General features: G+C 41.2%; 2 protein-coding genes across 7 annotated transcripts in view; one reads left to right on the top strand and one right to left on the bottom strand.

Moving 5' to 3' along the window:
- Positions 1-1,060: 1,060 nt before the first annotated feature.
- TfIIFbeta (transcription factor TFIIFbeta) lies at positions 1,061-27,055 on the bottom strand. 2 transcript variants are annotated; one of them, XR_015313932.1, is made up of 10 exons: positions 26,824-27,055; positions 5,000-5,383; positions 4,567-4,655; positions 3,913-4,189; positions 3,335-3,480; positions 3,029-3,142; positions 2,567-2,695; positions 2,125-2,203; positions 1,769-1,891; positions 1,061-1,207 (listed from the first exon to the last, which is right to left on the bottom strand). XR_015313932.1 is itself a non-coding variant. In XM_022846149.2 (9 exons), the coding sequence occupies exons 3-8, from the start codon at positions 4,630-4,632 to the stop codon at positions 2,132-2,134; spliced, it is 804 nt and encodes a 267-aa protein (XP_022701884.1). In that variant the 5' UTR covers positions 4,633-4,655; positions 5,000-5,383; positions 26,824-27,055; the 3' UTR covers positions 1,061-1,891; positions 2,125-2,131. The 2 variants fall into 2 exon arrangements, 1 of the variants encoding a protein (XP_022701884.1); XM_022846149.2 differs by having other exon boundaries at positions 1,061-1,891.
- LOC111267716 (uncharacterized) overlaps positions 11,916-27,889 on the top strand; it is a 43,452-nt gene continuing 27,478 nt past the window's right edge. For 4 of the 5 annotated variants that reach the window (XM_022846147.2, XM_086971414.1, XM_086971411.1 and 1 more), the window contains exon 1: positions 11,916-12,083. The gene's annotated coding sequence lies outside the window, so the exon portion shown is untranslated. Of the gene's footprint in view, positions 12,084-12,394; positions 13,701-27,889 lie in introns of those variants that run through there. The other variant, XM_086971413.1, reaches the window with a different exon arrangement.

Here is a 27,889-nt window from a genome sequence, read left to right as displayed (position 1 = left end):
CAGCAGATACACTCTAGTGTCCACTGCAAGTAGTACCATCAAGAATTGGATTTCTCTCTAGGGCGAAGCCATTTTCTCGTCCGGTCCCTTTTCAGTTGGTAGTAAAGACTGAACAATGCTTCGTCTGTGGCAGTTGTATGCTCCAAGCAAATTTTTTGGTTCGATAAGATTCCGCAAATCGCACATAAAATGCACTGTCTGTATTTCCAATTGGCCTGGAATAAATTAACCTAAGACCCATTTTCTACTCAGTTTACGCGTTGCCAGAATCTTAATTATAATCCTGCAACACGTTACATATGAAATGCCATTTTAGCTGATGACAAAGGCCTTAATCCCTCGTTTCGTAAAAGAGCTTCTTGCCTGCGGCAATGCGTTCTCGTCCTTCGTATCCTGACATCTGGTCATTTCCTTACTAATTTTTAACACTCCAATCTTCGTTCTTCAAACATCCACACCATTCCCATACTATGCTTCCGCTTAAGATCTCATTATTTAATATATTCACTAGTGTCCGATGAAATCATTGTGCGGCGCGTTAGTTCTGGAGAAACAGAAATTTCGTCACTGGTTGTTGATTTTCGTGATTAGAAGATGTTTTTCATTATTAACTCAGTTCTTTTGGAGTACACTTGACCACTTTTCACTCACAGCTTTCTAAAGGTATTTAAGCCTGGTATAGGCGCATAGTGTCATTACCGGATTCTCTAGTAACAGATTAATAAAACTAGCTTTCATTGAATGGACTGTTTTTTGCAAACCTAGTGAGCGGCAAGAAACCTAACGAGGAGATAAGGACCAAATAAGCTATAAAAATGCCTTACCTTTACAGGCAGACTTTTACTACTATTATTATATTATTTAAATTTCATGGGTTGGTTTATTAATATGCTACGTAATGTTACGTAAAAAGAGTGCCGTGATTACCAACGCAACAGAGACAGTTACCTTATTATTAAATATTAAAAAAACCATAGCAGCGACATTTTTTTCCTTTGTTCTTTAATCTTTAAAACAATGAAAATCGCCAAAAATATTAGAAATAATAAACCGTAAGTAATTAATATTTGCAGAGTATATACCCTTTATTAGGTTTGAACACTATTGAATTACACATTGACATCCTGTATCTCTCTCTTTCACCGAAGAATGTTACTGGTTTCGGCAACGTCCGTTGCGATTGATATACCAGGTTAAATTAATTAAACTGTAATGAAGAAAGAAAAAATAAAACAAGCTTTGTCTACCTACTCAACGTTTGACTCAGGTAATTGCCTGGCTTGCTAAAGTTACGCACGTTAAAATGTACGTATCGTGTTATATGCTTATCACATGCAGACACAACACACATTACTATAGGGTAATGTACAGGCATGGGCTTATCTATAGCAGTTCTAGCAGATTTCTAGCCAATTATTACGACATGAGGGCAAAAAGTAGCCCCACTCTTGGAGAACTGCATTGATTCGGAGGGAGTGGTAACTGAACCGAACAATGATACACATACTTAATTGACGGATAGACTGATTTATTTTAGGATAGAGTGACTTTGATAAACAAAGTAGCTTTTGATTAAAAAAAAATCTTTCATCCTGTATTCATCTATTGTAAAGAATTTGCTAGATCGTAAAGATTATAACGATATAAATACGATAAGCGTTCCACTGAAAATTATTCTTGAACAAAAGTACTTCATATTTTAGTGGTACCATGATCTTATAAAAATGATGCTCCTAATAAGGATTAGATCCAAATATTCTGGACATACTTTTTGTGTGATTGTAGCATGACCCAATATAACGTCTGTACATATCCTGCTGGCCATAGTGCGTGCCACACATGGCAAACTTTATGGTCTTGAAGGCGCGCAGCTGACGTGGCAGCAGGAGACCTAGAGTCCCAAAGATGCAATATAATTTACAATTGACTAATTGTTTGTATGCACAATATATCATCGGTATAGCTGTTACAGATACCTAATTCAACAGGGACTGCTTTATCTACACCAGATTGTGATGGTTGATGAACGTTAGTAAATGAAGTAACTTTATTTTAGCAGGAAACATCGCCACATAACGACTCATTAAATCCTTAGTTGGCAACCCGATTTGTGTATACGTCTACCGAACGTTTAGGAGCTTGCTTTGGCTTCCTTCGAATCTTTCGAATCCTTAGAACCGTCCTTTTTCTTTTCTTCATCCTCCTAGAAAGTGGCAAACAATGAAAATATACAACAAATAGCGTTCAGAAAAAAAACATAGAATATAAACAAATATTATTTGGAAGCGTCAAACTGGCTAAAGCGTTATGGATATAATTCACAGCTATCAGTACAGAATGTAAGTTATTTTTTCCTTCGCTCTCGTATTTTACTACACCTTACACTACACAGACCTTGACTATCATCACTTTGCTTATTATAGCATGGTAATTGGATTTGGTAAGGTTACCACAGTCAATCATGGAGTAATATAAAGTATGACATTAATTACACATAGCATTAAAAAAGTGCTGGGATGTTTGCTAAAATGTTGCTAAAAATGCTAATTCATCATAGCCTACCTACCTTATAATGACGGTATTCGGGCTTGAGTTCCCACAAGTTTCGGTGCGGATTCTTGGCGTTATAATTGCACACTTCTTTGAGCAGCTCCTTTAAGAACGGTGCAGGCTGTTTCGTGATACGTTCCAAATCCTGCAAGCATTAAAATAAAATTTATGTAAAAATAACCAGATTTAAGAGTTTGAATAGATAATCAATCTACAAAAACATGTTAAACGCATCTGTCCAACTGAATAAATACGAGGTCTATTTGGAGTCGCTATATTCCTTTCAGTTATTCTCATAAAAGACCTATACTAATCTTTTATACTTCCCCGTGCATTTACATCATGAGGAGCTACATCTGCTTCATTAACTCAGAAGGTTGTTAAATCTACTAAAGGGCACGTAAATATAATATGTGGGATAGTCACGGTTGCATGCTGCTGTCGTCCTATTTTTCGTATCATGATTTAGTGGTCTTACTTTAATGTTATAGTATTGATGCTTTTCGAATGCAGCAAAGATCATCTCGAGAACTTGATCACGATCTCCACGTGCTTTTTTGCCTTCGGTCTTCTTTCGAGCTTCGTACTCCACCTGCGAACACACAGCGTTTATTAAATCGAGACTTAGCTCTTCAGAAAACGTAATAATAAAATAATTTCGTAAACAATTAATAAGTAAACTGATTTCTTCTAATATAAAATACAGAGAAGGCATTAAACGGTCACTATGAGCCACTCTGTTTGTTGAAAGTATATGACCTACTAGCTTTGAGTGAAAAGATACCTGATAATTGTGACGAGCAACCGGCTTGAAGCTGTTAACCGCACGATCCAGGCCGATTACAGTTCTTTTGGGCTGAGCTGCGTCCAGAATCTTCTGTCGTTTTAAATTCATATAATTGATATCGCTACCAATTGGACGACATTCGCCTGAGCATAACATTATTTTGATGTCATTACATCATCATTATTATCAGTTCGAATTAGATTCTTTTGTACTTACATTAATAGGATATATCACGTGGAATCTTAACGTCAAAATAAGCTCCTGCTCCCATATCTATTGCCATGTTAAAGTAGCGCTTAGACAACAAATATCTGTCTCACCGTTCACTTGTAGCTACATCATGCTTTTAGTCCGAACCTAGGTACAACAACGTTTTAGGTTTAATGAAGATGCCAGGTGTTAATGTTGTTTTTCTAGGATTTCTCATGTCAGATCTGTCAAAATTTTCTTTGCGTAGTGCCCTGACTTTAAGAAAAAGATTGTTTAAGAAAAAAACACTAATGAGAAAGACATTCATATCGGTGAGTTTTACTATTATGCAATTTAGTTTACATAACAATATTAGCTTGCCTTACCCTTTTGCACGACAGATCCCTCAACACAGATCTTGCCACTGCCACATTCCACCCCGTCTTCGTTTACTGCCTTCGGCTGCGAGTATACCGCTAGCGTTTGGGACTGGATATTGGAGATAACGAACTTGTGTTCACTCGGAATCTTCTCGTCAGCTGTGACGTTTGAGAGACGGAACGAAATATCAGTTTTGCCGGTAGCCAGCTTCGAAATCGATATTCGGCCGGCCTCGGACATTGGAGTCGCTTTCTCCCATTTTTCAGCTATGTATTTAGGAACCTGGATGTAAAATAAAGGAAAGAGCCTTAGCTACTTGTTCTCCCACAAGTTCATCATATCCCCAAAAGGATAAATGCTATAGAATCAGCGCGCACGATCAGAGGGAGCAAGACGCCCACATTTTAAATCTAGTATGAGTAACCAAGTTAGTGTTTTTAATTTATTTTTTTACCACTATTTTGCATATTTTTGCTGTTTTTTACGTTGACATTTCTTCGACCACGTCTATGTGCCTGTTCAAACTAAATATTATTACTGCGTTTGGAACTGCACCATTTTTTGATGCTTTCGTTTTTCACAATAAAAACGCTTAAAACATATTTTCTATGCAAGAAATAATTTTAAGTAATTTAAGTACACATAAAGTTGCTGCCAACCTTTACTAGCCAAACCCCACGGCTGGCGTTAGAACAGTCGACCTCTTTGTCTCCGTCGTGCGACATTATAAATTGCTATCAACACCTTCCTGAAAGAATATGATGAATAGAAATACGTCGAATATATATATACATGTCTGTTTCGCCCGGCCAATGGTACATGTTTCATGACAGCTGTGATTAAGTAAAGGAACGGCATATATACGGAGTGATATACAACAAATATGGTAAATTTTTGCTGAATTCAATTACAAATACAGTCTAGCTAATTTTGTTGAGCGACTCATAACACAACAATATAAGTTCAATAACCTTAATTTGTTTATATATTAAACTCGTTGATTTTGGTCTAGGGCATGACCATAAATGTATTGCATATAAAAGCGCTTAAGAGTTAGCTAGCGAAGCATAAAACAACATGTGAAGTACTTACTACTGCATTTGTTTTTAGGGCCGTCAAGTATATAACATCGGCGAACGTTCTAGCTACAGTAACCGCCTGTAAGTAAAACCTTTTTGCGCCTTAACGCCAGATTTCACTAAAATTTAGTATAGCCATATCGCCGGTGTTTTTAGTTCGATAGTTTTGCCAGTCAGTGTGAGATAGGGCTTTTTCTGCGCATAACTACCGCGTTTGACTGCCGGATTCTCACATTAGTTTTGAATTCAGGGAAGGAACAGGCCCCCGATCCAAACATCAGTAACTTCAATCAGCTCACTATATTGGTTTCTCGGATTGGCAGAAAGAGCAGTTCGAATTGCCTCTTGTTTATGTATTTATGTACCGGGCAATCCACTTCATCGCCATCTGTTTATACTGTGAAGCAGACACATGTTTTGGAAAAATGCATTCAGTCGCGAAAGCACAGAGAATTGAAAAATAAATCTAAGCTGTATTCCTTTTTAACGTAATCGCGTGTCTTGGTGAAAGCCAATTCTCTGGTTTCATTATTAATAAGACTGACAGGAGGTATAGCCTTTTCATCGTCAGAGGGCTACTGGTTGTAGTTTGAAAAAAGTACATAATAATAAAAATTATAAAAAAAATACGTAATAATAAAACATAAATAATAAGCATCACAATAATATAACGTCAAAAAGTTTGATCAAGTCTAAAATACCTTATTAGAATTGAAATATTTTGCTTATCTTCTAAAATTAGCGTTACACTATATGTAAATGAGGAAAAGAGAATTACTTCTAAACCGAAGTTTGAAAAAACTGTATATAATTCTCAATGAGAGGTCCCAGTCTTTTTATACAGACGGACTTTTTTACCATTAAACAAAACCTGCTTCCATGGATTAATCTGGAGATCTACTTTAAGAGTCACGATTAAAATTTGTAATCAAACAAAACAAGCCTTTTTAAATCGCGTTTTTCTCAAATAAGTATTTGTTCTGTAATGCAACGACTTAGTCGCTTACTTAGAAGAACGTGCTGCGTGGGTTTGACGCCAAAAAGATTCAAATCATCGGAATTCATGCTAGATAATAATACGATTATCAAGACTCGGTTATACATTAAGAATTATTCGATCTATTAGTTTTCACTTATGTTTCATGATATTACGGAACTAGTGTGTGTTGTCCATTTGCATGTGAGTCCAGAACTGAGCCCATTTTTTTCGTTTTTTTTTCGGTCTCCAAGTATGTTTTACAGCTTTATAAGATTATCTTTCTGTCCATGGAAAACGTTTTCATATTACAGCGTAAAATTTTGGTGAATTTCATCGTATTGCTTGTACAATGCTGCAGCTACTTATATTCGATTAACTTTCTTAGATTCGATAGAACTTAACCACGATAAGGCAGAAGGTGATGCCAATTGTCAATGAGCTTCACCTTCACTGAGCTTTATATTAAATTCTTGTATAGTCTTCTCTCTTAAAAGTATCTTTGCCTAGATCATGTAGCGTTGCAGTTGGTTGTCGGTAATATATCGCTTACTGATAACCTGGTAGTATTGTTGGAGGTTTAGGTCACGCCTACGAACATTGCGTTGAATCCTTCTGTGAACGACAATGCCATTTATCAAGTAGAACCTTAATCCGTAAAGCCAGTTAATGGGACAAAACCGATCCTACCGCACAGATATGTACTATAAAGATGTAGGTAGGATCCTTACCGATGCAAGCAAATGAAGCTTTGACAATATCACATATATTATTCTCAACGCTCGAAGGAGGTTTTCAGGATCGAGTCTGTCATGTCCAGTTGCTGCATCAAGCGCTAACCATTACATGAGCGTTAAGCTCCTTTGTGATGTTAGTCTACATCTGTATGTATCCGTAAAGTCGACAGGAGCAGGTAATATAGCTCATTACCCTTTATTTAAATCGAGACAAAATTTTCCACATTGTTATACAGCGTTACGTAATCTGGATGAAATTGTGCTGGAAGAAATGTGACGAAAAGGTAAATTAAGTTTTAAGACAACATGAGTCAAAGACGCACCGTGACAGGAAGCATCCTTTTGTTGGTCAATTACGACCACGGTTCACAGTTAACAAGTGTTTTCTATTATCCTAGCGACGAAGTCTGTCTGTGCACTGCACGCCATATTTGTCTTTTGACCTGCGTGTACCCGTTTACGTGTCAGTGTGTTTAGACTCCGATCCGAGGTTAGTTTTGTGTAGAGGAGGATTTAAGATGATGGCTATCTATGTAGCATGTTTAGTACTTAACTGCAAAAATCCTATGTACACTTTATACAAAAAGTCTTGCATCAAGGCCTTCTGCATGCCGGACAATCATATTAGTACTTATAAAATATTGTGAATGAACGCCTCTGAAATAATTTAGTGACTGCAAGATAACGGACGTATGCTGGGAGAAATATTTAATTCTTAAGGTACATCTCCTGTAGTATAACAAGGAAATTACTCAGTAACGTTTCTACCGGACAATATGTTCAGGTAATACGATCCTGTATGTGTAGGGAATTGATAGGATACATTCGGTCTACGGCATTTTCACTGGTCTATTAACTATTTTTCTGTAATTCTAGTAAAAATCTAATTCTGTCACAGTTGTACTGACTATGGTTCTTATCCATATAACCTGTGGCGTCGTTCGTGCCCATTTTCTTACCATTATATACCAACCTGTAATAAAATCATTTGTAATTGGCAGTCTTTTATGCGTCATGTATCAACCTACCTACGTTCATCAGTTAACAGTTAGGTCGCCGGCACAAGAGCCGGTGTAGAGCTCTGCTGTTCAATCAATGCCATAAGTCAGAGGACTGAATTTATTGCTCTTTTTTCATACAAAACTGGTTGTCTCCGGTTTGCATGATAGGGAAACTGCATTTTTTCCATTATATTTGCAACTCTTGCGCGAAGTCTGTGTTCGTATCTGATACTCAGTGTCCTAGGCGTTCACGAAGTGTCCGCGTGAAAGTCATCAGCTAATTGAGTACCTGAAGCTTACAGACCATGGACAGTATCGTACGTTTGCTGCATGGACCAAAAAGTTGCTTGACTACGATGTTATTTTTGCCCTAGGAAAATTAATTTTTTCAGTTGATTCGCATAGCTAACTGGACTTGTAAAAAAAAAAGCCGGTCCTAGTAAGAGTTAGCACCATATGATTATTTGATCTGCAATTTGTCTTAGGTGGTTTTTTATTGATGAAATCTTACAAGTTTCACTGGTGGTTAACCTAGCTGTTAATAAAACATCCCAAAAGACCTTCTGTCATCCAAACCAGATGAGTATAATCTACAGGGTGCGAGGTTTCACCAAAATAGTGCCACCTACTATTGTGCATGTAAAACACCTAAATAAATAAAAAATATTTAAAAAAAAGCGTCCTGAAGCCATGATTTCCCGCGGAGCACGCGTAATACGGCTGTATCACCCATGCGACGTTATGCTTTTGGACTTTTTCTGTGGGGCTCTTTGCAAAGCAGAATATGTAGGACTTGGTGTCGAACGACCGAAATGTCCACAGGATGGGCCTATTACGTCCTTTGTTTCCGTTGGTCCGCCTTCTACATTTATTCCTCCCAGTGAACAACCGACGTTGGTACGAACACATGTATCTGCTCTAATATCCGGTATGATTTAATTCAGCGTCGGTAGCTCAGATCCGGTAGCGACACGCCAAGGTCACCTCAATAACTGATCATAGAAGCTGACATTTAGCTTATGCCAATACCCGGCAGTCGCCAGTGGAAGAATTCGAAAGATGAGATAGTTACACTATGAGGAATGAAAGATGCGATGCGTTTGGTATACGTTTGATTGAGGCTTATGTAGGCTAAATAGCTTAACCTTACTCGAAACTGATCTTATCTTTGGCAGATGTTTACTATTCTACGCATAAGATGAGAAAATTCTACTCTGATAGGATCCTTGAATATAAACGCTTTGCATGTATATACATCTCGTGCAGACGCAAAAATTGTCGAATTTTACTAAAAGAAAAAAACAATATATATTGCAATAACCGAACAAATCAACGAGAAAATGTCTAACTCCTATTTTTCCGTTGTATTCAGCGCTACTATGATTTCGATTATTATGCTTTGATTCGTCGTCATTTTTGCTATCGCCACCGTAAATAAGCGTCGCAATATTGTTATCGTTGTGGCTCTACGGCGCGCCATATTCCCAGTCCCAACGCGATCAGAACTCCGTGCGCGCGCTGCTCTGATGTTCAACGGTTGGCCGTATAAGCTGCGTCTATGTATCCATTGTTGTACACGCTATATACAAGCAACCCTACACTGCTGTCCTTGGTTCGCAAACCCACGCGACGATCGTCTGGCAGCGTATGCTGCCAATGGAGTTGGTCGAAGTGACTGGAATTGTACGAACGAGCTCCCGCAGCATTAGCGTCCCAGTACGAATAAGCAGCAGACGGACCAACGTGAAGTGAAACGGCACACTGGCTTCATAGCATGAGCATTTTACTCGTAGTAACGTCTGCATTGGTAGCCTCCGTCGACGCAGGAACAGCAGCTGTATGATCAGAGACTCACATGCGCGGCCGCATCTGATTTTTCGTTAGTTTGTCGTCGCCGTTACCTCTGAATCAATTGCAATGAATGACGGATGCTTGCCATAAAACGTTTACGTTTGCATAAGCTGCTACTGTATACTAGTAGGACGCGACGGTGACTCATGGCTAGCTTCGAGAAGAACAAATGTCGCCTGCAGTCTTGAGCGGTCTATCGAATCATGATGACGACACTTTGTGTGTTAGTTACCGCTACCTATCTTACTTTATAAATGAGTGAATATATGCGTTCCTCTATGGAACCCTGTCAGATGTTAGGCTCAGCGTTCTGGCGAGTAGATCCGCTAGATATGCTAAACAAACTTAAAGTCTCCGAAGAAGACAACAGTGAAGACGCTTCGAGCATGGAGTATGAAACGCTTTCTTAATCGATAATAGCAAGTAAATAGATGATCATGAGAACGTTAGAGAACAACGTAATTTGGGCTATGATGCTGAGAAATAGATAGAGCTGCAATAGTGTATATATGTAACGGGGAACGACTTTGTTTAGCTACTTTCGATTGAAGCGTGTGGTACAGTTAACTTTACGTGAGACAACCACCCCTCCGACGGTCCACGCTTATGAAGCAAATTCTGGTTTTCAAAAAAAGTTGGCTTCAGGCCATTTTTTTTTCCAAGAGCTGGTTTCTATAGTCAACTGAAAATGCTGAGATATAGGTCACTTATATATATCCCACTATATCCCCACTGGGTTACTGCAACCCAGATTATGAACCACTCATGCATAGCAATTATGTCTAGTTGCATGTTCGTAGCTTTCTAGTACGCACATGAAAGGTCACACCACAATTACACACCTGATACAGATTGATCCGTAGCCATATGTTAATTGTCCGTTTACGTGCTGAAAGCAGCAGAAAGAGGTAAAAGTTTCCGGTTTAGTAACCGACCGGAAACTTCTACCTCTGTATCAAGTTCTTCACGAATTCTATAAAGATAGGTAATAAGTTTTTAGAATGCATGTTTTCTTTGTTTAGTTTTTGATTTGTGATACCTGAAGACATAGCATGCTATTCATGATGACATTTTTGACCAGTCATACCGCATCAAAATGAAATGAACACAGCTCATCACAATATGATTATCCGTGATTTCTCATTTCGGTGCTACTTCCTTCAGTTTGTTCCTGTCGGACTAAAGGTGCTTAAACAAGAAAAGAAATGTCCATTTCCGCCGCTTGCTCGTTTCGGCTTAAAACAATGACGGTTATTTGCTCCATCGTAAAACGAATAATTCTATAGGTATACATAACCCAGCGGAAGACTCGATATTTTGGGCTGATCTTCGCTAAAAGAGACGAACTGGACAAGTTATGTTTATATTTTGTATTGTAAAATGATCGTATAGACTCAAATGAAGTCGAATTTAGATAAGTCGCTCAGCGGGGCATTAAGGCAAACAGTCAGGGATAAAGGCCATATATATATATATATATATATATATATGAATGTAGCTCAACATAGAGGTAATTCGACAGGTGCGTGACCTTTCGAAACTAGCTCCGCTACGTTAACGTACAACTCGGAGAGAAAAACAGTGCATTTTATTTGTTGACTCAGCGTTTTTGGTTATCTAGCATAGTTTTTTAATTATGCTTAAGCGTATCGTCGTTCCGAAATAGCTCGGCCGCCTGAAATTACGAGCGACTGTGAAGAAGTTATATAGAGAGCGCATATATAGCGTTTTAGCAGAACTAACGCCCGTCGTAACGTGAGCTATAGTCTAGTATATCAAGAACCTCACGGTGTATTGTCACGCCATATTCCTTTAAGAGCAGTTAGATCTTTGAGGTCTAAAATATCCATCCTTCGTATACCATTGACAAGATGCACTGTCAATTCCTTTGGTTGGCCATGACGGTCATGTGAACTCGAGTTGGTCACGAAGATACCGAATAAAGTATGCACACATACTATTCTCATTTGTATAAGTTCGCTTGTAACGGTAAGCCTTCACCCACCCCGGTATACTCCTATCTTTTGCAGCGGTCAGATCGAGCAGTAGCTGGCCGGAATTGCAGTATCGCCAACGATACATGTCTACCATACGCAGACGTGGCCGCTTGCAAGAAACTGGTCGCTGTTCATTTTGCTGAGTACGGTTCGCTTCGGCCCTGGCTGACTCGGCCTTCTTGCTCTGGTCTATACCATTGGATTGGATTGGGTGAGTGAATTCGCGCGCGAGTTAACATTCTGCCCTACGGCGCATGAGGGGGCGAGGGCTTCGCCGATGCCAGCAACTCACGGCGGTCTGAGCCACCGTGGCTGCTACGCGCAGCAACGAACAGAATCTGCCGTTGCTGCTGCTGCCACTACGATCGATGCAGTCGCCGCATCGAATTGCACGGTCGCGTCCGCCGTGGACTAACAACGCCGGTATGGAGTAGCGATCCAGTTGCCCCCGCGCCATTGCCCAGGAGACCCAACCACAGGCCAGATCGGCTTTGGGTTGGTTGTGTCTGGCTGTTTAAGTGGCGCGACGGTTGAGGTGAGTGCGGCATCGCGAGATGGAGCTGTCTGAAGCTCTAATCTGAACGAGTAGATATCGATTCCTCAGTTGAAAATCTGTGACGAAACTATGTAACGCGCAAAGAAACGTTACAGAAAGACGAAACGAAAGCATAGGGTTATTTGCTTGCTCTAAGTTTTTTTTTTGGCAACGATAATTTACTGTTTTGTCTTTGATTGATCTGTATTTGCTTTTATTTCTTGCCATCTAACTAAGTTAAATTACTTGCATCTTTCTTGATACGTTCGAGAGAGCAATTATTTGCTTATATGAGTTCTGCAAATATAACACGGCCGCTCGAAGGTGTTGCGTGGGAAATATCGAAATGGTAGAGGAGACAAGCATTTATTCTACGTGAAACGTGTGTTATTTTGAAAAAGTTGTTAGACAAAGGTCGTTATCAGTTCGACGATTGTGATGAACGAGTCTAGACCAGTTACGCTTTGGTCATGCCCAATACGTTGAACAAGGAGCACGCCAAGATCGCAGAAACTCCTAGCTGTCGTTTCCGTCTGACCTCTCACAAGACACGACAGGAACAGCGATCGGCTGGCATAAAGCAGTGACACGTGGAGATCGTGCTATTCTCGTATGGTCGTTTCGCATTCGCTAGTACTGATGCCTGAGATACGAAGCTCTACCGCAAAGAAATCATCTTAAGGGAATAATTGCATCGGGCATCGATGTCAGATTGACGTGCACGTACTGCAATTGAATCTATCAAGCTATTTTTCCTAGTGGTCATGATGGGGTCTGGATTCGTTTGCGCCGGCCGCTTGTTTTCGTTGCCTCCAGTCGAAGTTTTTTCTCCTCTGAAATGCAGTAAATGCTCCTCATCCGAGTGCTCGAGTTTGTAGCAAAGTCTATAAGCTGTCACTAGTCCATTGCCTGCCTGTCTACCTGCCTGCCTGCCTGCCAGCCTGCTGAATTAATGGGACACAAAAAAGAAGATGACAAGACCTTGATGAAATATATGAACGTCCATAGTGATATTGTGTGAGGTGGTATATGGATGGTGTCTTATTTGTATGGAGCTCTCGAGTGGACTATGCGATTATGACTATTTGTGCTTAAAATGCAGATCAGAAAAATCACGAATCAGCAAAAACTGTGCCAGCTCCTGTGCTGTGGGTCCTTGCTGGAAAAGCTGCAGCTGTAGCTCCTGGCTAACCACAGTACTTATTGTTGGTGAGACGTTATGTACAGAGCGGGCTATCATTCTTGGAAGACGTGAATTTAGCATGTACATACATAGATACATGATATCGCTTAGTCGTGCCTCGCAAGATCCTCAATGCAAGGATCGAAGAAGCCTAAGTGAATTGGAAGGAGATCAAGTAGTCCTGAACTGTTACGTTCAAAACTCAGGACTACTCTATTTTTGGGGAGGGTCTGCAGGTTACGCTTTTTCCGAATGGACGAAGGAAGCAAGGAAATAATTGGGGAAGTGATGTGCCATACCGATGGTATAAACTCGAAGCCAATTTCATGTTGCAGTTGGACAGTTTAGGAAATGAGAAGATGGTAATGTGCTCGTCTTGCCTCAGGCGAAGTTTTTGACAGACTAGATAGCCAGAGAATAAGACGCGGGAAATGGTAAGGTACAATTGACTTGAGCGTTATTTCACAGATTCGAATGTATTTATATGTAGCGGCTTAGAAGGTACCAGGTGTCTACAAAGCAGCCAAGGCTGAGCAACTGCAGAGGCAAATTTGCACCGAGGACTCTTGAACAGAGGTCTGCTCGGGATATAGAGCAGTTTGTGAGTTGGTTCATTTTTTTCCAATCTGCTGTTCGCAGTATGTACTTTATTCAGTGTTTGTATTTAAATAGGCTTACTTTATACTCAAATATGTCGGCTGCGATTGCCAAAGCGGCACCTCGATTAAAACCTCGTAAATTTTCTAGTTTTTGCAAGAGGCAATTTCGCAAAAACAGCTGTGTTCTTATTGTTGTTTGTGTTTTCGTCGAATTCATTCAGTGGCCTCTTAGCCATTAAAAACGACAATCCGAATATACTACGAGTAATTGAATTACTGTTTAACCTAACACTGTCTAGATGTTTTCTCGTTCGAACATTGATCAGTAACTTTAGCGAGTAGTTCCGCAAAAAATGGTAATGATTCACAAATAACTTCGATAGCTACCGGCTGCGTTCAAGCACATCGATACGCGTACGGCTTTCATCGGTTGATTTGTTTACGATCGGTGCGCCCGTCGCAGCGTGCGTTCTCGTTACTTTCATCCCTTGCTTTGTCATTGATAACAAACATTAATAACGATAATGATAGTAATAGTGAAATTTATTGACGGGTGTAAGATGGCGTCGATTCGCATGTACTCTGAAAGATGTCACGACTGCTCGCCTCATAGGCGGCGCCACAGTGCGCCAGTAATGCTCATATAGATGCGATACACGTTATTTGATGTATATCACATAGCCGCTAAATCACGAAAAAGGTGGAACAAGCCAGATCGGTACATCAGTCGCAGTGACGTAACGTAGTTAGACCAGGAACGGTCACCGCTGCTCGCTACAATGTAGAGGTAGTCTGTAATAATGATTCGTTACATATGAGTGAAGTCTTGTTGGCTTTGGTTGAACGATTAAGGCTACAGTACGAGAATGACTGGCTTAGTTATAGCTGCCCTAGCAGGCGACAAGCTTAGCGGCCTGAGAAGTAACACTCTCACATTTACTGCAATCACTGCATTGTAAACGATGCCTTCTCGAGATATCATTGTTGCTTTGTCTTCGATTGAACCTAACGTCTACTACACGTGTTGACAGCTCCTTACTTTGTCTTCGGCAGCTCCATGCACTGACGCGCGTGCGTGTGTGTGTTTGTTGACATATCGCTATTTTCTTGATGCTCTTCGTCGTCGTCGTTGTTGTTGTTGTCATTTTCTGTTGCTAGCTCTAATGCTGCTGCTGCTGCTGCTGCTGTACACGAATGCGTGGTGGTTGTTTTGTTGGCAAATTCGGAGATCTGCTTCTGCTGCTTCCGGCAAGTGCAAATACGCTACCACGTACTGGACGCCTTTGACGCCGTCTTTATACGGCAAAGATGGCGAAAATTGGCCAGGATAGAACTGCGCGTGATCGGAGAACATCAATTGCGAGATTTGTTGAAGATATTTGTCGATCGTCAGACGTCGATTGCTTTCAAGGCCACCTAGAACAGAGACTCCGAAAGGAACAAGGCGACATACCCGGCCGTTCATTTTTACCAGAGCAGGATAGGGCAGAGCACATCAGGTCAGCGCCCACAGTTAGTGTAGCGTATAAAGTTGAATTCTCACAACCGCCGTTGCATATTGAGTCTCAGCGATGCCTGGCTTATGTTTTTCTATAATGATTGAACTGAATCACATTCCATTCTATCGTTATTTGTTACGCTCACCGAAAGGGAGAACGACACCGTCGTTTTGTGCGTGAGAAAAAAGAGACTGCCACTATAGCCCCCCGTCTACGCTCTTCCGATTGCAGGAACCCATTGAGAGTGTTCAGCTCGGTAAACTTCCTGTACTGCCATTCATGTTTGTCATGTCTCTCTGTTTCGAATTTAATGTCCGGTATCGCTTTTAGGCAATCCGTCAGACAGCTGGCTCCCAACCTAGCCTAGACAACTCCATATCGTAAAGGCTACCGGGCAAATATGCCACCCACTAGGAGATGTTTATCATGGACGAATATTAACGAACCTTATAAACAGTTGTAGTTGTAGTTCTCGTAAACAGCAGCAGTCGTACGTCCATTGACGTGATCGAAAACGGCGGTGCGATTCACTTGGCACCGAGATCTGATGGCGGTTATTATAATTATTTTCTGAAATTTCGTTGAAGGGAAACAAGCGATTGGCAGCTGCACCAGCAGGGGTATTTATTTACTACGGATAATGGACATCTTCAAATAGATGCTTATTATTATAGCTAAATTGTGCTATTGTTAGCTATCGATCAAACTAAAACATAGATAACATCCTGGTGCTGCCTATCTTTATATTAGTTAGGATTCGAAGTGACGGTGAATTTTCTATTTTGTTCACTTCGATGGCTACTGAGGTCGTATTTGACTACAGTGCACTCCATTGAAGTACTGCTCTCGATTGAGTCAGCTTCGCTGGTTTAAACCGATATTTATGTTATTTTAGGCTTAACTTTCTGAAGGAAATATATTAACTAAACATTTTCAAAGAGTACACTTAGCTATATGATTTAAACTTAGCGCAAGATAAGAACAAGGAACAAGCCACAGAGACTATTGTTATGAAATAAGCTTTTTAGATAATTGGTCAATTCTCATTTCGAATACGGCCTTTCGGTCGCCGTAGCTCGTCAGAGGTAAGCAAAGTAAGAATACACGTAATCAGACTTCGAAATTCGAAGTCCTTAGGCTCGGGTACGAACGTTGTAAAACGTGTACGTCCTGTTCCTTACTATTGAAGCTAATGCTTATTTGACAACGCGGTTTTTGCGACAGCTATCGTATTGTTACGAGGAGAGATAATTGCTATCGTTTACCTCTAATCCAACCATCTGTCCCCGATAAACCAGAGGAATGGAGTGCCGCGTGGGAGTTTTGTTCCAATCTGATATTACGGATTCGCGCACAGGCGTACAGATATATAATTGTGAATTTGTCTATTCAAACGAGACAGATGCCCTAGCACTATGAAGACTGTGATGACTATGTCTATATATCGTTCAGGCTTAACTGGCAATTTGATTGGAACACCAGAAAACTCAGTGCGAGACTACAACTACCAAGATCGAAGACGAGCGACTAATATAAGGATCGTAGCTTATATCGAAATTATCTTCGCTCATTTTATCTTTGAATCGCTTTAAGGTACTATATATTTATAGTTTTCAAAAACTAGCAAATGTATAAATGTGTTTGATAAAATCGTGCATATCTGTATGCAAGCTAGTACAAGTTAGGTAATGAAAACTGAAGGGATGCGCCAGCGTTCGTATGGCAGCGCGCGGTAGCTGTTGTTTCTATTAGAGGGTCAGCGGCAGAGGTGGCACGGAAATGGAATTAGTCGAGGGGCCTAACAGTCCCGTAGGCTTTATCGTCCGCCAAGCCAGTGATGGCTCTAGTGAATGGACAGGTAAAGGCACAGCGGACTGGAAGTTAACGAGGGGCACCCTCAAGGAAACACCACAATTGTCTGGAGCAGTCACCACGGCCGTTTCTGCTGGCACAATTACAGCGACGACGATTTCAAAACGGCAGTGAAGCTGGAAGGCTGTGTCCACCCACACTTCGTCTATAAAGACTGTAGTTTCATGCAATTGAGAGATGTCGAGCAGACATTTCATAGCTGGTGCTTTGTGTCGGGCTGCTGCTATTAGTGCCGCTGGTGTACTTAAAGTTCTGCTAAATCAGAAGGGCAAATGTCTGCATTAAGTAGGATGTATGTAAACAATCGATGACGTGCTGTTAACATTACTGTCGTGGCTGACGTCATTGTTGTTGCCCTTCCTGCGACATTTAGAGTCACAACACGATGTAATTATCTTGCTAGGCCTTGCATGTGCGTTCGACAGGATCAACACATCGAACAGTTTTTTTTAGTGTTTTTTTTTTGGCTGCATTGTGTACACAATAAGCAGAGAGTCTGACGGCCAGTGACGTTCGAGGCAGAGCTGTTTACACTATTGTCGCGGTTAACAATCGGCAAAGGTTTAATGACTAATTTAAATATACTTTTAAACTATGAAAATAAGGATGGTGCTTCAAGGTGGATTTTCTGACCCATGTCTGAGGTAACCACGAGCAAACAGTGCAGCAACTGATAATAACCATATTTTATCAGCAATGATTTTTTTCTGTAGCGGGAAAATTTCGAGAATCAATGAATATCCGTCCGTTTTAAAATCGTTAGTGCTCCCAACAATGGGGTGTCAATATCGAAAAGAAGACAATGCGTATTTGGTTAAACAGCCTGACCCAGAGGGATAAATAGAAATATTTGAATAATCTGAGTGAACTGTGATCCATCATGAATTGTTATCTTTTGTTGTAGAATGCAGAAGAAATTAATAATATAAGTAAACTAGCACGAACAAATAGGTTGTACGGTAAGGTTTAGCTGATCTCCGTCTCTTGCTTGGGTCCACTGTTCCTGCTACCACCATAAGAGTATTAAACATAATCAAAAATGACGCTTTTATCGATACGCAGAAGAAAACTGTTTGAAACATCATCACTGGCAGACATGAAGTGTACTTCTTACACCCTTTGTTTGTATATAGAATAGAAGAGGACTGTATTGCTGAAACGGTCAGCTCGAAGAGGAGCTACTCGACGCGGCAATGGTTTGCTTCGTTTTATCTTCAATCAGCGGACCACGAAATGCAACAAGCATAATAAAAAGCTAAATTTCAAGCTAGTAAAGCTCTATCGCGGCTTTGGTCCGCTTCGCCCTTTTTATCTCGTTTAGGACGCATACGTTTGAGACAGGCCGAACAGCATCGCCGGTTGCAGTCTGTCGTCTTCGAGCCGACACGCCAGCATATACGTTTGCCGTCGATGTCCTCACACGCAATCCTGCTTCTTCGACGGGGTTCTCTTTATTTTTGTTAGGACTACGTCAGGGTGGTCAGCCAGCCGGCCGTACACATCGCCCACAGATTTGCGTAACAGAAATTGTCTCTTCGTCACTTGCGCTTGTGTCAATTGTAGATAGCGCGATATTGTACGCCACTCTATCCGCTGCCAAAAAAACCAACGCTCTACTCGAGAGAATTTTGGGCAGATCTCAACCAATGCCACGTAACAAACCGCCCCGGCTTGACACCCAATTTGGCAGTAACAAAATCGCGAGCACCGCAAACCAAATTGTTGCTTCTTTTAAGGAGGAAACCTTTCTATATGGTGTAAGGGCGGCACTTGCCACGGCCTCGACCACTATATGGTAAAAAATACAATGACAAGCGCGTATTTTACTCAAAAACACTTATATAATATGTATAGTTCATAATCTACTCACAGCTGGAAAGCGCCCCTGGGCCGAAAAGCGGACCCACGAAAAGACATGTAAAAGAGGCCGTAAAGAAAGCTACAAAAGCGTATCGATTCCTGCAATTTTTAATGTTGTCTCACTGAGTCGTTTTGATAGGTTTGAAAAAATTATAGCCAGCTAAGTACTCTTTGTCACACGATGATTTGCTATGTTTCGTTCATAGATGATCTCTTTTTTTCTATTATCGATTCATTTGCATTCCACACATCCGATGTCCGGGGGGCTGGTGAATAGATCGATGTGAGGACTGGTGAGAACTGATTTCTGTGTTGTGACTGGTACTCATTATATATATATATATATATATATATAATGAGTATATGTAGTTTTGGCTTATTACTGTAGACTTCACCTTCTTAGGCACAATTGACTTTTACGAACAGGTGCGACCACCCGGCAGTAATCTGTGCCGAAATGTTGAGCATTGTCTTGCATTAACGTATCGATTTCCGACAGAAAACGCTGAGCATCCGAAGACATGGAAACATGCAACGTTTTGGATGCTATATATACATTGTTGATAGTTTCATCGACCAATTATATATTAAAATGGATGCGAAGATCTGCGTAGCGTTTACGCCACTATGTAAGTGTAAGTGATGATTTGCTGCTGTCCACAGAAGTTGTATGGTCACGTTTGACAACTTCTTTTACCCATTTATGGATGTCGCGTACGCACAGCGGGATAGCTAAGAGACAATAGATATTATTACTGCTGGCACTCAAGTGGCCTGGTGATGCCATCAAAATTTTTTCCAGATTCTGTTTGTAACCTTAGGGCAATCATATCTTCTTTTGTAGTCATTGCTTTTATTATTATTATTATTATCATCGTTGAAAACGTCACAAATTCATACCAAACTAAACATTATTCACTCGACGACACGTATGTAATAACTGTTTTGATTTTAGATGTTTTTGCAATACTAAATGTCGCCTCTATTGAATAGGGCGTATACATCTTCCTATCAATTACTTTGTAAGTTGTGATCTAAACGTATGATCCTAAATGAATCTCTAAACGTAGTTTGCTTGGTTTTGATTACAACAAGACATATAGCTACAAAGGAGACACTTCCAGAGCCTGGTAATGAGCCGATTGAAAACGAACGCATTCAGTTTCCTATGTAGTACAATACAGCTTATCAGAAGCGAAACCTTGCAGGTCCGCCGGCATTGAACATCACGAGACCAGTGGTTCCGTACCACATCCGATATCACATCATATCAACATCCGTAAAAATATATGGGGGTTTACACGTATTGTGTGCTTTTGCCATCATAGTCCATAATCCCCCCCCCCCCCCCCAGGTTGCTTCAACCCTTGCCTTACTTTTGGGTTTTCATTTCGAATTTGCATTCAGAGCAAACAAAAGCATTCTTCTTTAAACCTTTCTTTTCATTCGCTACTTGCTCGCGTGCGTCAATCGCCGTAACACTTCAAGAAGTCGAACTGGTAACGGCTAGCGTTGCAAGCACAGATACCCTAATGGTATTCCTAGAAACATGCAGTAAAACCAAGCGCAGTTAAGCACAGGGGAATGATGGGCACAAAATCCGTGTCCGTACACCTTTCAGCTGTGGCGCACTTCAATTTCGCGCCTCATCACGAAATAGGCCTAGCCGGAAAGAAGAAGGGAGAAAAGATGACCATAGTCGACGCAATAATATATAGTCGTGCTTTGAAATAAGTCATATGCGTCAGTTTATGCATGAATAATATAGGTATATATAGACCGATACGTGCCGTTTTGGTGTACAGTATTCAAAAGGAAGGAAACAAATACAGGAAGCGTAATAATTATAACGGTTAGTTTATTTACTTCATACGTTTTCGCTTTCCCGTCGAGGAGGCTGTGTCGAGCTCTCGGGAAGTTCGTACTTCTACTGCTTAGCGCCAACCATATTGGATCGCGTTGGAAAAACTAGATGTTGGATCTAGTAATCCTTCCGTCCGATTGCACATGAGCGTGGCATAATTATCAGAGGAGCAGTCATTCGCTGACTTTTTACTGATCAGAAATGCTCTGAGGTCTGTACCGATTGAAAACATAACATTGCACAAAAAAAAAAATGACCATTCCAGTCATGGCCCTTCCCATCCATACGCTGGCGAGTGGTAACCATTTTTTTGATAAGCGAGTTGGCAGGCGTGCGTAAAATCTTCGATAGTTTGCATCTATCAAATTATGTTACGTGTAGACTATAGCTGGCTAAGAAAAGCCATACGCCGAGACAAACTGTCATCGTAACAAACCATGATAAAGTTCAGTTCCATACAGTTACAATATGATGAGTGAGCAGATTATATAAGAGCCTATAATTCTCACTTCAGATCCCAGAATCGTTACGAAACCTATTAGCGAGGATGACTGACGAAAATTGATGAAGACAGGTCATCATCAGTTCGTTCTAAAAGTGTTTTCATCAATGAAAAAACATCGGGCAGAGAACGCTCACGCAAATGCAGCCGCCACGGCGCTCGTGCTTATCAAGCGGACTGCTTACTTTTTAACGCAGGTTGTATCCGAGTCCTTTACAGACTGAATCACAAATGCTGTCGCATATGTTTTTGCAGCGAGCGTTTTTCGTCAACTATTAATTGTTGCTGGAAAAAAAAGACTTTAAAAAGCATACAAAATTGCCATAGATCTTATGGCTCTATAGACTATGAGAAGATTTGCTCGCGTTAGCAGAGTAGCCCCGAGTGATCAACACGACTAGTCAATTGATGAACCATTATACTGCCACTATACGCGCTATACTGAAATCATTTGTGTGTATGATACGCTCAAGCTTGACAGCAATGTTCTAAACAAACAGATCCTTTGATGCCAATAGTGGGCAAGTTTACTTCATCTAATCATCATCATCATCAATGTCGTCATTATAGGTCTTCATCAACCACTTAGATAGTGTGTCGAAACCATTTTGGACATGGGCCGCTTGCTAATAATCTATCTTTACCAGAAACTATCTCGCATTTTTCATAGTTAAACATAGAAAAACGAAAAGCCTAAATGAGATATTTAGTACTCTGAACATACGAGTTAAATAATGTCATCAAGTTGTACGTCACCTTATTTGTATTAGCCACTTATAAAGTGCGCGAAATACAGAACAGGCTGTTCGGAATTGAGGAAATTGAACGCGATCCTTCCATCACCCTTTTGGTGTCCTAAGATCACTTGCGTACTAGGCCGAACAACTAACCCATCGCCGTCCCTCATCGTTGGAACAACATATGCTTTCAGATAAAATCTATATATTGAATAAAAGCATTATGGCAGGGCCGCGTCAAATAATGATCCCGGGTTGCTAAGAAATTTCCTTGTCCTAAAATGCTCTCTTCGTGTCCCTGCGCTGCATGTCTTTTTCCCTCGTTTTTTCGCTTTGCCCTCACAGTCGAAAATCGAAATCACAGATAATAATAACGGTGGTAGTAATAGTACTTTCGGAGCCATCGACCAAGTGGAGCATTGGATCTGCCCGTGAATGCACGATAGCGATTACGTCGTGGGACGGTAAAGTATGAATAATAATGGCAATTTAGGGTTATAAATATCAGAGACTCGAAGATAAATCGTCGTCGATCGTCTGACAAGAACACTTCTCGCTGACGAGCCCCCTAGGCTTTCTCTCTCTGCCTCTTTGCAATCGAAGGAAGCTTCCACAATAGATCGTGTTTGAGCCCCAAAAGTTGCTGGCGCAGGTGTTATTTCTCAGAGTAGTCTTTTAAGGGAAAAATTTAAAAATATAGCGAGGTTAAGACTCACGAACGTGAATTCTTGCCGATTGGTAGCCGTAACAATGTAGTGTATTGGATGGGCATGTCTGTGTCCTCTAGATGCATTCTGCTTATACATATCTTCATAGGAGACGTGCTGATTGAGAACGTGTGGTAATGGGGCGTTATGACGCCATGTCAACAGCTGTTCTATCCGATGCTTCTGTGGACCAGCAAAATACAGTGGTGATAGCAGAAGAGTCTTCTGATGTTGCTCGTATACACCTTCGAAGTCGGCACCAATAGCAGTAGTATGATAGCTGAATGTTACGAGCGACGAAAATTATGAGAAGCCTGTAGTGCGCCATGGTAAATGTTTGCATCGATTGTTTAAGCAACTGGTCATGGCAGCGCATCTGTCAGATAGAGCCACTTAAATACTTTGTCACCTACGTACATAACGAAAAACCTGCGAAACGAAAAAAAGCTGCGGTGTTCCAAAACACTGTAAACATTGTACGACGAGTAAAGGATGTTGGTTTAGCGTCTGCTTTTGCGTTCCATTAAAACGTATTGATTTACATAGGCTGTGAATGGCCCAATAAGGAAAGAAGATGAGTGAGTCATCTTTCCTGTGTTGGACCACAGGGTACGATATCATTTTTTCAGGTCTAACTGTTTTTGCATTGGATCATTTTGTATTTGTACAGGCGGAAGAGACCAATCGTTAATACAGAACGTAGTACAAACAGACACATGCTAGATACATATAAAATTCTACGCAGTAATCTTCATATACTGCTCATCCAAACGGCGACAGAATATCATTTCGTTACTTACACCAACGGCTAAATAACAAACAAAATCGATTTCACCGCCGTATATCAACGGTAACACAACAAAGTGTTCCTCATAAAATCCAATGTTTTGCTTTGGCCTTTAAGTTGATTAGTACGTGTCCTAAAATTGTTAAGATTTTTTTCGAAATGTGGCCCGCGGTAGCATAGCGCTAATGTTGTTATTATCGTTGCTATTGTTCTTATTACTGTGATTAGGATTGCTTCCCAACCCCATGCCATACCGACCCACATGTGGTGACAAAAGTCGTTTCTTAACGCGAAGAAACATTCAAGCTTAGAGTATACTTCGATCTACCGCCACAACCCTAATGATTGTGCCCGCTGCTTTCCACGTGAACACGCATCTAGGCCACGCTATACATACGTATATTTCCCGCAAGCTAGTTCGTTGTCATCACCAGCACACGACACGTTATTCCGTAAAACGCAACAACCGTATTACATCACTACGGGACTGCGCTGACGACGCTGCGGAGTGTAGCAAATTATATAGATCGGTGCTGCGCGGCTACGGTCTACACTCCATGATTGCACTGAGCTAGTTCTGTTCTGCGTTTCGCAACAGCACCCCAAAAAGCATGGACGATCGTTTGTCGATTATGAATTGACCAGTTAGCAAACAGGCGCGCGGGTGTTCTCTACTATTCATATTTGGCGACATTCATTGTTGGCAGACGCCTGCATACGAAATCGTGCGCGCTTTGCTCACATTCGAATTCTCGACAAAGTCCTGCGTCGGCTGCCGAGGGCGCCAAGAGCGTGGGCAGCAGCTGTACTTAGCAAGCCGCCGTCGTAGCTTAAGTAGTATTTGTGTAGATGACGCGTTCAATGGCACAGACTCGCGCACACACTTGTATCGTCTGTAACAGAAGCGCACGAGAGTCTTCAGTGCGTGTTCAAGAGTAGTTCGGTGTCCATGCTTCTATTCTACTGCTTTTGCCATTGACATCGTCCGATTACTCGCATGTGATGCGACGTACGCACCGTCTGGACAATTCTGGACATATCTGCTGTGGGCAAAAGTCCCGTAGTCTCAACCCAACGAATGAAGCCAGACGGTGGATCATGACGATTCAAGAAAAGCTGCTATGACAACAACAACAACAATAGCAACAACGACAGCCAAAAGAGTCGCCGCTGTCGTCAGAGATGACGATAACTATGACGGCAACGGCAATCGAAACGAAGTGATACATCGAAAAAACCGTTGCTCTATTCCATATACGTATTTTTGTTGTGTACGCACTATTTCGGTACGGCGTATCATGATGCTGATACGGGCTCATTGCGATGCCATCCACTAAAACATTCCTTGTGGCCGGCTGAGCAGAAGTTGAACAGGCCGAAAAAACATTCGAGAATCCGGTGGGACGATTTACTGTTACTGCTTACTGGTACCGTCTGTGACTACCCTTGTATTCTCGTTCAGGTTGTAACCGTGTAATTCTCACGTGTTTCTGCGCCGCGGACTATTACCGACATTAGGAGTGGAGCGACCCTCACTCCATGCGTCCAGAGTGGGCACAGGCGATAGACATATCCAAATTGCGTAGATGAAGACCTTAGGCCGATGGCAGATTTAGACAGTTCCGCACGGTATAGAGATAACAAAACACGGCATAGACAAAAACTGGTGAGATAATGAACAGCCCGGACGTACCCACGATGTTGCTGTATATTTGCACACGCAAGGAGAAATTACCCATTACAGCACATCATAGGTTGACGTTACTGTGGACGTTCGGCGGCGTCACTTCTAGAAAAAAGGCTTTTTTTTTTTTCTTTATTGCTAACAATATTTATTGCCGCGTCAAGCGGCCGGTTAAACTGAGGCAATCTAGACGCGGACGGTATGATGCCTCAGATAAATGAAACTTGAACATTATAGACCGAATAGCGTAAACATCAGAAAGGCGTCCTGCATGATTTAAAAGAAAGAGTTTAGTAGAAGCTTATTGATGATAAGTACGGCTGCGGCTTGTAATTTCATTGAAGCCGTCCTCAATCGATTGGCTCAGCTCGTTCTGCGACAAATTTTCCTTCAAGCCCGAAAACGCCTACAGGATACATGTTTATATACGAGCAGATATAGCTGGGAACGGATATCGTAAATTCTGGGATTTTGACCGCTATCAATTGATTGAGTCACTCGCTCGTACCCTCATAAGGGCGTGCCCCACTTCTGTGGCCATGCCAATCTTACATATTTTTTTATTGTCGGTCACAACATGTTAGCCGGATGTTAATTCAACAAGTTAATATGCCAAAGTATGTTAGTGGATATGCCTAATATGCAACAGAGCAAAAGGGCCGCTGGTGTAGAGTAAAAGGGTAAGCATGCCTTTGCCGAGTCCTTATGCCGTCCGTGTTTAGGTTTTCCTACTTTAACCGGTCACCTGATTTAGCATTACATGCTGTAAGTTTCATTCTAGATGCGATACTGCCGAACGCGTCTAGCAGCGTGAGTCTATGATATGCTATAATGGGTAATTTTTATATGTCGTACAACGCAAGAATCCGATGACGACAAATAAGGCTCTTAACAAGTGACCAATCAACAGAAATTCTAGTGACATTTCGGCAAACCCATTTACGAGATTACGCTTGCCAAAACAATTGAATAGGACGAAATCGCTCTGAGTGAAGGACAAGCTTCATTGGCGAATAAGTCGAGAAAGATGCGCATATGTAGACCGTCAAGAGGACAATCACAAGATGTTCATCTTGTACACTTTATTTAATGATGACTAGCTGCTTCTACGTGTTTGAAAAGCAAATTGTTGGAAATTTCAGTGCTCAGATGAAAAATGCTTTTTGTGCAGTGGAAAAGTAGAGCTATTGCCCGGGAAAAATGATTCCCAGATCTGAGGTGTCGTCATCATCAATAAGTCCATTGAATGAAGTATTGGAAATGCCAAAGATGAAGGTATAGTAAAAATTTAAATTATATATTATTTTAAATTTGATTAGGATACATGCTTTTTAAATGTATATACATACATTTCAGAGAACATGCTTCATGAGTGGCGCTGTTGAAAAGTTTACCGACTATTTTTTTTTTTTTTTATTAAAATCGTCTTTACATAACATGACTTACCTTAATATCAATGTCGTTCATTAAGCGTTTTATTACGATTGTGGGTGTCACAAATGAACTGCGGAAACCTTCTGCTCACTGCCATCTAATTTTCCTTTCTCACACCAACGTCGACTATACGGATGGATATAGTGCCAACGGCCTTATACTGATAGGGTCAGCTAACTGTACAGCAAAGACAAGATAATAACTTGTACATTATCCATATCTCATTAGTACAAGAACATCATGCATCATCGCCGTGTTCTTCCAGGCACAAGGAGAACCACTTATGAGTATTCCAGTATCCTTCTAGAAACAAACGATTACTATTTAGTTCTCTCTTTGGTGCGTACCTAATCTGTCAACACAGTGATAAATAGCGCAATATTGATTCCTGTTGTATCTTGAAGCAACGCGACGTCGTTCTGGCTAGCAGGCGACCCGCAGCCGTCGATTTCACAACGCAAAAGCGATACATTCTAAGGACGTCCCGTGATACATATGATGGTATTGTTGTAATACTGCTGATAATAATACTGAAAATAATAACAATACCAGTTATAACAATAAGAACAACGACAATAACAAGAACATCCATAGTAATTGGGTAATAACGGTCGTTCTTTCAACGGACGACTCCGCTATAGGTCCGATGGCGAATGATACAGCCGTCAGTTTTACACCAATATCAGCAGCACCGGCTCACCGTGGTCGAGTGAACCATCAACATGTCGTAAGCCTGAAGACCATCGGTCAGTCGAAAGGACAGATGCCTCTACGCTAACCACATGGAGGTATTTAGGGAAAAAGTTACATAGACATTGGCGCCGCACGCCAGGTTCCATGACACGACTGTTGGATAGTCGATAGACACGTCCAAACAGGCGGCAGAAATATGCGTTGTAGGAAGAAAAACGAGCTGACAGGGCCGAGCAAGGCGGAATTTGCTACACATGTAATGATAGTGTTACAAAATAACCGCACCATATCGCTGCTAGACATGCAAAGGAGAGCAGAAACAATGGGGCATTTCGTATCATTGAAGGGAAACAGCTCTGCAGCGTGGCGCCACCTTGTGGGAACG

Source organism: Varroa jacobsoni, unplaced genomic scaffold (assembly GCF_002532875.2).
Source record: "Varroa jacobsoni isolate VJ856 unplaced genomic scaffold, vjacob_1.0 scaffold_1214, whole genome shotgun sequence".
Classification (NCBI taxonomy): domain Eukaryota; kingdom Metazoa; phylum Arthropoda; class Arachnida; order Mesostigmata; family Varroidae; genus Varroa; species Varroa jacobsoni.
The sequence above is the reverse complement of the archived record's forward strand: the minus strand, read 5'-3'. Positions and strand labels throughout refer to the sequence as shown.

Excerpts from the sequence above, each read along its gene's own strand:
- TfIIFbeta (XM_022846149.2), bottom strand. The coding sequence starts at position 4,632 with ATGTCGCACGACGGAGACAAAGAGGTCGACTGTTCTAACGCCAGCCGT. Across the intron at positions 3,143-3,334 it reads TTGCTCGTCACAATTATCAG|GTGGAGTACGAAGCTCGAAA; the intron begins GTATCTTTTCAC and ends GTGTGTTCGCAG. Across the intron at positions 2,696-3,028 it reads ATCAATACTATAACATTAAA|GATTTGGAACGTATCACGAA; the intron begins GTAAGACCACTA and ends TAATGCTTGCAG.